Source organism: Erpetoichthys calabaricus, chromosome 13, assembly GCF_900747795.2.
Source record: "Erpetoichthys calabaricus chromosome 13, fErpCal1.3, whole genome shotgun sequence".
In the NCBI taxonomy this organism is placed as follows: Eukaryota; Metazoa; Chordata; class Cladistia; order Polypteriformes; family Polypteridae; genus Erpetoichthys; species Erpetoichthys calabaricus.
In genome coordinates this window covers 101761214-101775828 of record NC_041406.2, presented here as the reverse complement: position 1 = coordinate 101775828, position 14615 = coordinate 101761214, and the positions used below count along the sequence as shown (strand labels likewise).

The 14615-nt window shown below is 39.3% G+C and overlaps 1 protein-coding gene across 6 annotated transcripts in view; it reads left to right on the top strand.

Annotated features, from left to right (window-relative positions):
• The window catches only part of LOC114663544 (uncharacterized), a 314220-nt gene that overhangs the window by 75006 nt on the left and 224599 nt on the right, over positions 1 to 14615 (top strand). The window contains exons 16-17 of one of the 6 annotated variants that reach the window (XM_051935946.1): positions 1266 to 1421; positions 6370 to 6999. The exons of 4 other annotated variants lie outside the window; for them this stretch is intronic. In XM_051935946.1, coding sequence (XP_051791906.1) covers positions 1266 to 1421; positions 6370 to 6999 — 786 coding nt within the window. The remainder of the gene's footprint in view (positions 1 to 1265; positions 1422 to 6369; positions 7000 to 14615) is intronic. One more of the 6 variants, XM_051935944.1, reaches the window with a different exon arrangement.

The window sequence follows — 14615 nt, the reverse complement described above, 5'->3', positions numbered from 1 at the left end:
CTCATGCTTAATACCCTCAGGATGGGCTTTTAGCACCAGCAATTTCAAAATAGATTATGCAAGTTTAGCACTTAAATAGGTGAATTTTTTAAATTAGCAATATTATACCCCCACCCCCCAAAAACATCTTTACAAGTAGGTGTCTAATGTGTGTTACAGCTTTCTCTGTCAAGAAAGTAACACAAAACATGTTAAAGTATATGCAGAACACATTGGGAGAATTCTTGGACCATTGCTCTATGGAAAGCATTCCCTTTTTTTATAATTATATTCTTTTTTTAAGCAACCATTCTCTATTAGCGATTGTTAACAGAGCAACTAACAATTGGCACAAATAAAAAAAAAATGCTCACAGGATGATTTCATTGTTCTAGTTTCAAAATTGATGTAAATATTGTAACATTTAAAAAAAAAAATCTTGACACCTCTCAGTTTACAACTAATATATTGTGTTAAATGCCACCTTTTGTCCAATAATTATATTGGGTACATTCTATGGTTTCCATTATTTATCATAAAATATAACTCATTAACTGTACTTTTGTTTATCTGACACATTTGCCTTTCATATTTGAAACACTAGCTTTGAGTCATTTTCATTGTTTAGCCATGCTTCTTGGTTGTAACAAAAGTAGATCGATAGATAGATACATACATACATACATACATACATACTTTATTAATCCCAAGGGGAAATTCACAAAAAAAAGTAGCATCTAGGCATATGTTTCAGGAATGTTTAAGTATTTCTCACACTCTTTATGTTCCTTAAAGAAAAATGTGAAAGCAGATTTTGAAGTTGTTTTAAGAATTCTGTTGAAGTAATTGTTATTTATCCATCCATCCATCCATTTTCCAACCCGCTGAATCTGAACACAGGGTCACGGGGGTCTGCTGGAGCCAATCCCAGCCAACACAGGGCACAAGGCAGGAAACAATCCCGGGCAGGGTGCCAACCCACCGCAGGACACACACAAACACACCCACACACCAAGCACACACTAGGGCCAATTTAGAATCGCCAATCCACCTAACCTGCATGTCTTTGGAATGTGGGAGGAAACCGGAGCGCCCGGAGGAAACCCACGCAGACACGGGGAGAACATGCAAACTCCACGCAGGGAGGACCCGGGAATCGAACCCAGGTCCCCAGATCTCCCAACTGCGAGGCAGCAGCGCTACCCACTGCGCCACCGTGCCGCCCGTAATTGTTATTTAGTATACATTTAATTTTTTTTTTTCTTATCTTTCCATCTTAATAAAAGAAGACATTTCTGAAGATGCAGATGTTGCCATAGCATCTTCTGACATCCTGGAAGAAAATGGACCTCAGACAACAACTAATAATGACTTATGCACAGTGGATCTTGACTGGTATCGGAAATTTTTGCAAACAAATTACTGGGAGTTTCGTCGATATTGTGAGTATATTAATGTCATTATGTCAATGTCATTACTCCGGTCCTTCAACAGCTTTACTGGCTTCCTATTAAATATCGCATTGATTTTAAGATGCTGCTTATTACTTACAATACCCTTCATAACCTGGCACCTCCTTATCTTTCTGATCTTCTTCACATCTCCATTCCTTCTCGTATCCTTAGATCATCTTTTTCTATCAATCTTATTATACCTCCTGCTCGCTTGACTACCATGGGGTTTACAGCTTTCATTGAGTGGCCCCTCACCTCTGGAAACCTCTCTCACAAGACATTCATAATATTGACTCTCTTCCTACCTTTAAATCTCATCTTAAAACACCTCTTTTTGAGCTGGCTTATTCTGTCTGATAAATTTAAATTCAATTTTATTATTGTATTTATCCTGGTTTTATTGTACTGTAATATTTTATTAATTTAAAGTTGTTACTGTTGTTATTAATGTTCTCTGTAAAGTGTCCTTGTGTGCCTTGAAAGGTGCCTATAAATAACATAAAATTATTATTAATTACTTAATTTTATTTATTACTCCAAAATAAATTATGTTATCTTTAAGAAATCTAACATAGATATCTCAATAAGAATTTCATATTGTTTGATTAAGTGTTTGCTATTTAGTAATTTTTAAATGTTTTTCAAAAATTTGCTTCAGAACTCCCAGCTGATATGGACTGAAATCATCATTCATTTAGTATGTGGAAAATTTAGAGGTCATATCCAAAATTTCAGATTTCACAAATATTACCTAGACTTAAATAAATGGAAAAGTATTAACTACAGTTTTCCATATTTTAAGCTTTTTCTAATACCTTTGTAATGGGAGTCTAAGATGATGTTGTAGCACTCAAGAAGATGCTACAATTCACGTAGCTGCAGGGACGGTGATTTGTTTTTTTAAGTGGGAGCTCTAGGAACACACCTAACCTTGCCCTGATTCGCACCACTCACACACAGAAACAAACGGCTTAAACAATAACCAAGCTGAAATATATTTAACAAAACCTAGAAGCTGAAAATCTAAACAAGAAACAAAAAAAAAATCCTTCCCAGCCCCTGATTGGTGATCACAAAAATAACTTAATACGGAAACAACAACACACAAGATAAACACAACAAAGTCCGTAACACAGTCCAAATGCAGTGGCAACAGATGATGTGGAATGAAGGAGAAAATGACAATTCCGGGAACAGCTTGCTGTAAGTAATGTAATAACACTCCTAATGGTATTCCTAATGCCTTGAGGGGGGGTGAAATTTGGGAGCACTCCCTCCAATGAAGCACGTTGACCAATCTGACACACTACTCGCACGACAAGCAGGCATAAGACAGTCCATATATCCATTTATGTGTGATAATCTAGGACAAAGCAATAATCTGCTGGTGGTGATATTGCTGATAAGACAGATGGGTGAACTCCTGTTACTGTCTAGCCGGCTTCCCTTTCAAGCTCCCACCAGCCAATCTTCTCCCCAGCAGCCCCTATGCTCTCCATAAACATCCAAGAACAGTTTTGGTGACGAACAATGCCTTTTCCAGCATGATGGAGCACTGTGCCATAAGGCAAAAGTGATAACTAAGTGGCTCAGGGAACAAAACATCGAAATTTGGGGTTCATGGACAGGAAACTCCCCTTAATCCCATTGAAAACTTGTGGTCAATCCTCAAGAGGTGGGTAAACAAACAAAAACCCACAAATTCCAAGCATTGATTATGCAAGAATGGGCTGCCATCAGTCAAGATTTGGCCCAGAAGTTGATTGACAGCATGCCAGGGAGAATTGCAGAGGTCTTGAAAAAGAAGGGCCAACTCTGCAAATATTGATTCTTTGCATAAAGTTAATGTAATTGTCAATAAAAGCCTTTTGAAACTTATGAAATGCTTGTAATTATACTTCAGTATACCATAGAAACATCTGACAAAAAGATCTGAAAACACTGAAGCAGCAAATTTTGTGAAAACCAATACTTGTGTCATTCTCAAAACATTTGGTTACGACTGTACTCTGGGAATGTTAATGAAAGGGCACTTTTATGAAGTTAATTTAATTAAACTGATTGAGAGGGCACTGTCCTGCTACGTGGGCTAAAAGCAGAGCAGAGAAAAGAATTTAGAGATGAGAGAGTACAAAATCAAAACCAGGAGATCAAAGAGTACTAAAATGTCAAGACCAAAAGTCAAAGTCAAAGAACACGTGAAAAGTTCTAACTCCTTAAATTAATTTTTTTTTTTTTTGCTTACTAACAAACAAACATTTTTTGAATAACAGTCCAGAAACTTAGATGCCTCAGGTTGTGCACCAACAAACAGCAACAATGAAAATAAAAGGTTACAGAAGCTTAACAAATATATATATAGAAACACTCCAGAAAGATAACAGACAGCTTGTTTGAGTTCATTTTTGAAATCTACATTATTATTGCCATTTACCGTAGATACTCGCGTATAAGTCGAAAAAGTTATGCCTTAAAATTCATTCAAAAAAGCAGGGTTGACTTATCCGTGGGGCAACACAATTGTCCATAGAATTTGGGTAATGACATTGTACACTCAGCGCTTCACGGTGTTAAGTCACCGGTCATCTGCCGTTTCCCATGGTCTTTGAAATAATTATAAGCCAGCAATACTATTGCTAATTAGCTAGTTTTTTTCAAATTTCATTAAATAATTCTTTAAACTGTGAAATACTTGAATTTGAGCATTAGCTTTTGCAGGTTTTGGATAACAAACATACCATTAGCTGCCACGTGCAACCAGATTTGGAATCAAAAGAACCAAGGCAACACACGCTATCAATACGATGCAAGCGCAGCCCGCGATTCAAAAAATTTCTCTGCCTACCTGTTTGACTCGTCTGACAGTAGCTGAAAAGCACCATCAGGAGAGAGCAGCCTGAAGTAGTCCAGCAGCGGGTGATCTGTCGTGTCCAACAGCAAGCCATGCTGTCTTGTGAAGTCCGGTAGCCAGTTCGGCTCCCACGGATCAATGTCTGCCGCAGCTGCATCGACTGCGCGAATGTATTCAGCTGGCAGCCGATCAGCTGGCGCACCATCGGCTGGTGTCCGATTGGCTGATGCCGGCTTCTCACTCTCTTACTCGATTCCTGATCACTGTCAATAAAATCCGATTCTGAAAAATCAGAGTCCGACTCAGCGATAATGTGCAAAACATCGTCTGCCAAGTGTTTTCTTTTCTGCACTCGCTTCGCTCCCTTGTGACATATCGACGCCATCTTGCCTTTGTTTACATTTCGCAACTCACGCACACGCAAGGATTAGTTGCTGAGTCAACGAGTCTAGCATTTCTTCAAGCACAGAGGGAATGTCTGTGACGTGACAGTGAGTTTTGTCGCAATTAACAGCTGATTGTCTCCCTCCATCTCTTGATAGCTGTCAAGTTTTACCCTCGACTTATACGTGGGTCATAACAAATTTCGTAATTTTCGGCTTAAACAATACACTCGACTTATCTGCGAGATCGACGAATACGCAAGTATCTATGGTAAATTTACTGAGTTGGTATGCACAAAGAGTGGTATATTGTGATTCGCTTCAATAGTACATGATCTGAAAGCAGATTGATTAGTCTTCAATTTTTATGTTATCTTGTTTATTATTGGAAAAATCCATAACCCATTGCAGGTAATATTAGGTTGAATAGTGCCATGTAGTTCTTTTTACTTATTTGTAAGGTTAGCTGTTTTTCCAAGTTAGGTTTGTTTGTGTTTTTGTCTGTTCATTAAAAGTAGTAGTTATAATGTGCCGCCTTACTTAGGGCATTGTTATTCTGTTTACTAACATGTATAATTAAACCACATTGAACCACTTCCCTTATTAATCCTCTTTAATAAAATCCCTGTTTGCGTCCAGGTGTCCGTGTGTGTGTCTTTTGGTGAAGTGCGCATGCGAGGGGCACGGTGCGATGCGTGATATTACTGTCAGAGAAAGTTAGAGGCGTTTTACGGAAATACAAACCAGTATAACTGCGAGAGAAAATTAAAGGTATATTACGGACGTACAAGCCAGCGGACATACAAGACAGTATTACTGTCACAGAAAATTAAAGACACACAATACACGGCGGCAGCCCACAAAGAACAGTCAGCTCAGCAAGTAAACATCAACAAAAGAAAGGCTGAAGGACAGAAAAATACGACCAACAAAAAGAATGACGTCAAAGTCCCTTGCCATTTAATATAGACTGTTCCTACTAATGTTTATGCACTACTGTTTTAGCGCCCATTATTGTAACGGGCTAAATGACTAGTTATCTATATTTTTATAGTAATCATTACTTGTGAAGCAGGTTTGACATTTAATGATCTCAATTAATCTCATATTTTATATTTGAATTTCTTTCATTATCAGTAAATAATGTGTTAATTGGTGTACCTATGGTAACTACTATCTGATACTAGATAGATAGATAGATAGATAGATAGATAGATAGATAGATAGATAGATAGATAGATAGATAGATAGATAGATAGATAGATAGATAGATAGATAGATAGATAGATAGATAGATAGATAGATAGATACATACATACATACATACATACATACATACATACATACATACATACATATACCTAAAGTAGAGAATGGACTATAAACCCACAACAGTCTACTTCAGACTTTGTGTACAAAGAAAAAAGTTTAATCACATTTCAAGCAAATTTAAATTTATTTCACTTGATTAGCCTGTACAATTGTGCACTGCATTGTTTTTAATGTGAAGGGTGGTGATTTCACCATCATGCCTATAGTACAAGCATGGCACCACTGACTCATTCTAACAACTTTCATGACAAGTTTTCAGAGTGGTTGAAAGAACAGCATTTATCTATGCATATTGATTTATAGCACATAATTTTGGTAGCTGTTACTGTTTTTCTTTAAGAATAAAATGTCTTTTTTTCCTATCTTTTAGGTATGTCTGAACATTCCAGAGACAGTACATCATGGTCAGATTCTTCCAGCATATCATCAAGAACATACAGAAGCTCCTCCAGTGACAGCAGGCGTTCTGGCCGATATCGCAGGCATTCTGGCCAATATCATAGGCATTCTGACCGTTACAGTAGGGATTCTGATTGTGACAGCAGCAGGGAGTCTGGCCGATATCGCAGCAGCAGGGAGTCTGGCCGATATCGCAGCAGCAGGGAGTCTGGCCAGTATCGCAGCAGCAGAGAGTCTGGCCGGAATAGCAGGGTTTCAGACCACTATACTAGAAATTTTGACCACCATGGTCAAAGAAACTCAGACCACAGTCAACATTCTGCTGACTTTGGTCAAATGGATTCTGATCGTGATCACAGAAATGTCAAAAGTGGTCGAATAGATTTTGGCCATGGTCACCAAAATATAGACAATGATAGAATGAACTGTCGTCATCGTTGGCATGTGGACAGTGGTCGAACAGACTCAGATTGTTGTCGCAGGAATGCTGGTGGTGGTCAAACAGATTCCAACCATGGCTTTGGAATTGCCAAAGGTCACAGGAATGATGACCACAGTCAAACGAAAAATCTTTATACAACAGCATGGCATTCTGAAAGAAGTAAGTACCATAATAAAAGTTTTGTTTTAACTGTGTCCTGTATAACTTGTTTTAGAAAGACCATTTCTTATCACATCATTGTTTGTTAATGCTTCGCATGTCACATCTCTTCTAAACTTAACTAATCAGTGCAGAACTTCCTTAGTTAAATATCAATTATACTGTACCATAATTTATGCTTTGGTCTTCAAAATGCGTTTACTTTTGTTTTGATAAGGGGATTGGTTTGCTTGTGTGACTTCTAAATCGTCTGAGCTACAGTACTCAAGCCATATTGCTAATATGTGAATGGATCTGCTTCAAAGTACTGTGGATTAATCATCAAGTCATAGGTAGTTTACGACATTTTTAAAACTGTTGTAGTAATGTTAGTGTTGTCACATGTACAGTAAGATTCTTGGTTACATGTGCAACCAACACGTAACCACTCTCTGTCATCTTAATAAACCAAGAAAGTATTAACATACATTCCTTCGTTTTATTTAATAGAAAATAACAAGTAAGCTTACCTAACTTATTCTTCACTCCTATTTCTATTTCCTGAAGCTTTGTGTAGTAAAAACATGTTAATCTGTTCCGGTAGACATGAATTTTAATCTGCATTTACATAAAACACTTTTATATGGACCGTTATATCATTATTATATGTGTAACTGTATTGAAAGTATACCAATAGTTGAAGTTTTATTGATATTAAATAACATACTTATACAGCTTATTTTTCATTATAAAATAGTTATCCTTTCCAATAAAAAGTTAAGTACATTGAGTTTAACTATAAATGGTGAATTTTTATGGTGTAACCAACTACAGGTAAAATTCCGTTACAACGAACTCACAGGGACCTAAAAAATATTTCGTTGCAACGAAAATTTTGTTGTAATGAGATTCTGTATTTGTTACTATAGTGTTTTCTTTAACTTGTATCCAGGCGTTTGCAATTATTTCAATAGCTTCTTTTGCGTTAATTTTAATCTCTTCCTGCCTACAAGTTATGCTGACGAGAATGTTTCTCAGCATTTCCATACGATAATACACTTTCAGGGTGTGAATGATGCCCAAAACCAATGACTGAAGCGCTGCACTGCAATTGGGTGGGAGGAATTCAACGCAAACATTATATAAATGTTGAAGCATGTTGTGGGCTGCACAGTTAATCAATCAGGAACCAAATCATTATTTCTTCTTCATAGCGTGAGGTTTCTGAACTCTTTTGAGACCCCCACTCCCCACCCAATGGGAACGACACGCTGAAGTGCGTCCTAAAGCGTGATTGCAGAGTCTATGGAAGATTGTTTGTCTGTTGCTGGGGCAGGGAAATAGGAGGCTCACAGCGCTGCAATGAAGCGCCACAGAAGCAAATCATAAAAGATCGTGGTCTTGCACCCCAAAACATGAGGCTTAGTCTCAGTACTTTAGCAAAACCAGCTTTATTCAGCTTGAAACAGGAACGGCACAGTTATTTATCGTAGTGTGATCTACCACTCTGCTATACACAGACACAGCAGTCAGGCAGAGTCGTGGCCAGGTCAGTGATCAAGTAATCCTGTTACAGTATCTGCATTTACAATTTATGTGCTCCTAACCTTGTATCACCCCTCGAGATCTTTTCTATTGTGAGCTGGGGGGCTGATTGCACCCCTACAGGTTAAAAAAAAAAAAAAAGACACTGAAAGACTATCTTCACATTGCTCCCTTGCTGCTGGGCTTACTTGCGGCTGATCTATCGCGCGATCTGCGTGGTACTTTGCAGACTTAAAAGTCCAAAAGCACCTGTCAGTTGCGGATTGTTTGTTTGCCTTTCTCTATCTCTGTCCTTCCCTGCTCCTGATGCACACTCCTTTGAAGAGGAAGATATGTTTGCATTCTTTTAATTGTGAGATGGATTTGTCATCACCGTCTTGTCAAGGAGCTCGTTTAAACTTTTGAAAAAGAGACATGTTTGTTTGCAGTGTTTGAATAAAGTTCCTGTCACTGTTTACTTTGGCGGAGAGATGCAGCATATCTGCTATTGCCCCGTACAGACGCGGAGATCGCACTTCGGGACGCTCTTCAGCTTGCTGTCCAGTTGTTGGAGGTCCCAAGTGAGTTTACAAACCTCACATTCTCTTAAATGAGTGCCACATTAATAGGAATGTTTCTTAAACGAGAATCACTGAACCACATAAAAACGGCTTTTTCGACGTCTTTAAATGCAGCAGTTCACATACGTTTGCAACCTGAGATTTTTGTACTTTTTTTGCTCTGTTGTTCAAGAAAGTTAACAGCATTGATAGCGAAATTCCGAATTCACTGGCAACGTCATTTTTTCTTTTTGCCGCAATCAAGAGCTGCAAAAAGTTAGGGTTTTTTTTCTAATGTGAACTGTTATCGTTTTTTCGTGTCTGCCATTTCTATAGGAGGGTGACAATGAGTTAAATTCCAAAGGATGTTTTTCAAATGTTGAAGAGCAATAAGCAAAAGGTATCACTGAAAACCGCAGGAAACAAAAAAGGCAAAAAAAAAAAAAACAGTACGAGGAAAGTTCAAAGAAAGAAAAAAAAATTACAGTGTTTCTGTTTGAGGATCATTGTGCACAACTGAGCTGCGGCCACAGAACTAACTGCTCTGTGGATGATTCATTCAAGCATTTCAAGGTCTTTTGTGCACTTCGTTATAATGAAAGTATCTGCTGAATGTACTTCGTAGTAATGAGATTTCTATAGACTTGTGTCATATGGGGAAGCTGTCGGGACCATAAAAATACTTCGTTGTAATGAAAATTTCGTTGTAAAGATATTTGTTGTAACGGAATTTTACCTGTATTTAGTTCTCAATTTTTCTCCTTTATTGGTAAATGTAAGATTTCTCCTGAATTTCATTAATGTGTAAGTTAACACTGTAAATATTGTTTCCAAAAGTAATGTTTTGGTTTTTTTTTTGTTTTAGGTGGTACTTCAAAATTTCAAATTGAGAATAAAAATAGGTCCAGTATTCCTAAACAATTATCTGTACCTTATACTGTCCCTGACTACTATTCACAGATTACAGGTAACGATTATACATATTGCAAGAATATGATGTTAAAAATATTAAAACTGTAATAGCTAGAATAAATTTAAAAAGATATCTTTGTAAAGTGAATTTTGGTTTCACGCCATTGGCTTTCCATCAATTTTAGAATTGATTTTAAAATTTTATTGCATACTTTTAAATGTTTACATGGTCTGACCTGGCTTATCTCTCTGACCTCCTTGTCTTTGACCAGCTGCTATTGGCCTTGCCACGATCAAGGCGAAAGAAAATGGGGATTCAATTTTGCGGTGACTGCTCCTCAGCTCTGGAACAGCCTATTGCTTCAAATAAGAGCAGCTTTAACACTGTCAATTTTTAAATCCTTACTGAAAACAGTTTTTTTTCTCTCTGGCTTTTAGCTGCTCATAATGCGTTTTTGTGTGTTAAAAATGTTTTTGTCATCTGTTTATTGATTTTTATTTACTTTTTTAAGTTTCCTTTTTTACTTTATATATATAATTCACTAAGCCGCCGACAAGTAGCCACCCATGGAAAGCACGCCGGAAGGGGCGTGGATTCACTAAACCGCCGAAAAGTAAGATGCCAATGGCGCACGAAGGAAGGAGCCTCGCCCACCAACTCTAAGACCATTGGATACGACGAAAACTCGCAAAGCCACGCCCACCAACTTGGACACGACGCCTCGGAAAACATGCTGTTATTTCTGTTTGTCTGTGCCACAGTCCACATGCTCAGCTTTTCATTAGTCAACCTCAGTGGAACCTTGGTTCACACAGTGGCAGCGCCAGAGAGAGACAGAGGCACACACAGGCAGCCCGAGAGAGAGAGCCGTGCACACACACAGGCAGCGCCAGAGAGAGACCTGCGCACACACACAGGGAGCGCCAGAGAGAGAGACAGACACACAGGCTGCGAGAGAGAGAGCCACGCACACACACAGGCAGCGCCAGAGAGAGACAGAGGCACACACAGGCAGCGCCACAGAGAGACAGAGGCACACACACAGGCAGCGCGAGAGAGAGAGAGACACGCAATCCTTTAAAACTGAGGTTAAAATACAATGAAGGAAGCAGTCTTTAAAAACCAATAAGCCCTGTGCCTCTTTTTCATTAGCGTCTCACCTGCTTCACCGATGAAGGCCCTGCAACAGTCGAGACGCTCTCTCAGCAGCTGACCTTCTCTATGCCTGACTCCACTACTGTCAGTCGCCTGATTAAAAAAAGGCCTTTTGAAGGGGAGCTATGGACCCGCTATACCACAGGAACACATTGCCTTCGAGCCTGCTCTGGCTCACTCTAACGTACCGGCTTTCTCTCTCTCCTCACTCGCTCGCACACTGCACAGGGGAGAAATGCCCGCAGCACGACTCCACCCGGAAACCGTTTCAGCCACACTTCCACGCCCCTCGCTACGCTGTGAGTGCGATGATTATTTATTTAAAAATGGCCTTTTGAAGGGGAGCTGTGGACCCGCTATACCACAGGATCACCTGTGACATTGCCTTCACATTGTTTTCCTTTTATTTATGATCCCTTCGAGCAAATCAGACACCCAGGCAAACAACACTGAATAATCAATAGCTGCAACCACTTTGCCCAACTTCTCACCTGAGGCGGTTTCGTCTGTGTTCAGCAGTGTTTCCCAAAGTCGGTCCTGGTGAACCCCTGTGGATGCAGGGTTTTGTTCCAACCAGATTCCTAATCATTAATGCCGGTGAAACTCATCAGGGATAAGTCGGTTTTTCAAACGCAGTCGTGTAGCAGATTAGTCTAGCAGGATGTAATAATCCGAGATGAATGCGTGCCCCCGCGCTGAGTGAAAAGCCAATGTATATTGAGTCTAGAAAACATGATCAGCAAGTCTTTGATAGGCTGCAACAAAATGATGAAAGAACGGGCGCATTTTTTTCTCACAAGCTGGGTGGGTGGGTGTTAGTTAGTTAATTAGTTACTCGAAGGATTTCAAGATTTAATATGCACAACCGGTAACACTGCAAAAGCAGCCCAAAACAGAAAAGACGGGTGGCAAAAAGTGGCCGACAAATTAAACGCGAGTGCATTGTACTTACTGATAGCAGCGTTACGGATTTTGCAAATGTTAATTTTTTCCCTCTGCTTAAAAAACATTAAAAAAGCGGCGTGATTATGCGGCGTACTGTATACTACGCCGCGGGTTGGTATACAGCGTGTAAAACAGTTTGTTTGTCGCGGATATTTTGCCTTTTACTTTTACACGAAGACAATTTCCTATTAGATTTACCTTTGCGATGACAATTAATAAGGCACAGGGCCAAACTTTCAAAAAGATATGCATGTATCTGCCAAAACCAGTGTTCAGTCACAGACAGTTGTATGTTGCTATCTCCAGAGTTCCATCTTTTCATTCACTTACTGGTATGCCTGCAGGAACACGTGCAGTGAGCGAGTGACACACACACATATACAGGCGCGTGCGCGCGACAGAGAGAGCGCTGGACACATAAGAATAATAATACTTCATTACATTGATATACCGGTGTTTTCAGTATTCAAAGCGCAATCCACACAGGGAGGAACCGGGAAGCGAACCCAAAATCTTGCACAGTCTCCTTACTGCAAAGCAGCAACACTACCACTGCGCTGCAAGGAAGTTAAAGAATGCACTGGGCTCGATTTTGTTTTCACTTCTATTTGGACAACTGTGTCATTCAGGAAGTGTTCACCCATCAATACATAATTATGCGGCGTATGCTACACCGCGGGTTGGCTAGCAGGTCATACGCTCACACTGATTACATCCATGCCCTTTGTACACAGAAATCCCAGCCCAATCGCTTCTACCGTGGTCGGGTGACTTGGTGGATTATATATAGAAGAGCAGCCAAAACCGAAAAGAACAATGAAAAGTCTACGTGACTCACAGGTGCATGTGGACTGTGCAAACAGGAAAACAACTCAGGTGACGAGTTGGGAGTGGGCACATGAGCAGGCAGTGCATACTAAACGAGAAATCAGCAGACTAGCATGACGGGGGGGGTGGAATGGGCATCCTTCCCCTCTCCTCCTGTTCTGCCCTCCGCGCCCGAGCACCTACCGATTTTTCAAATGCTAATTTTCTCCCTGTGCTTAAAAATCAATAAAAAAAGTGGCCTGATTATGCGGCGTATGGTACGCCGCGGGTTCGCTAGTATTTAATAATATTTGACTTTATTTTTCTACTTTCATGTACAGCACTTTGGAAACCTTTTCTGTGGCCTTAAATGTGATTTGTAAATAAACTTTGGCTTGACTGACTTGACTTAAATTTGAAAACCACATTGTGGGCCTGATGTTTTTGAAGCTTTTGATAATACACAACTGTTATTAATATGACAGTGAAGTTTTTCCTCATGTACTTTTTAGGTGGTGGAAAGTGTTTAGTGTAATTCGCGATTCCTGAAAGCTAAATCCTGGTAATATATTTTTTGCAATAATATAGAAACTTACTGTAATCAGAACATGTTTAGCTTTGGTTTGTTTAGCTTGTTGTGTTGTTGTTGTAGATACCTAGGGCTCATAGGATCAAGAAAAGGGAAGTCCAAAGAATTCAGATTACAATTCACGCTGGTAATCACATGGGTCAGCTTCTGTTTAAAATATTTTCATGCTCCTTTCTTCCTTTGGGTTGCAAGGTGCTGGCATTCTTAAAGTTCAATTCTAGGTTCAAAAATGGCCAAAATGAAATTGCTTTCTCAAGAGAAACAACAGTCTGTTATTGTTTTGCAATATGGCTAGTACATTGCAGCCCAAGGAAAGACAATATACTTGCAGTAATTAACAAAATTACAGGTTTCTGTTGTGCCAAAACAGCTTTAAACAGGTTTCTGTAATAACCAGTTATCATTTATACCTGACTAAGTATGAGCTAAGAGTTTACCATTAGACCACTGGAGGACTAGTTTCTGAAAACAAAACCAATACATTATAAATTAGTTATTTCAAGCAGTAGTGCCCAATTATAGAATAAAAAATACCCTGGCTCATGTTTTGTTGTGGTAGGTTCCTAGGGTGACCCTATTCTCTTTATTATACTCTTTATTATGTAGACCGGAACAAAATGACCCAAATCCCTGCTATAGCCCTCATATGTTTCACTATATCAATAACCTCAGACAATAAGATATAGCACTAAAATAGGCAGGAGAGAAAGTTTACACACATATTCCTGATAATTGGCTACCAGGTGTCTTTCTCTTATTATGTTGGTTGGCCTGTAGTCTGGCTTGGTCTTTGCTACCACATGGCTTTTGAATGGAGAGTGAGAGAGAGAGAGAGAGAGGGGAACAGCCTTGCCCCCTCTGTTGATATGACAAGTGGAGAGACCTCTCCTCATGATGGAAAATAGCAGAAATAAACAAAGCCTCTGTATTAGCCTTAATTTAATGGAATCCTGTGGTTTCTTGGCACACCTCTTGAATTGGTGAATGTGCTTGGGTACACTCGAACACCAATTCCAGTCCTGGACTGTTCATGTCCTCCAGTCTAGTTCACCTTAGCTAACTTTTGTTCTTGTCATCGTTTTCTCCAGTTTCAAAGGATGCTAGACAAACAAGAAAGAAAGGATATGCAAGTAATTCAGTCATG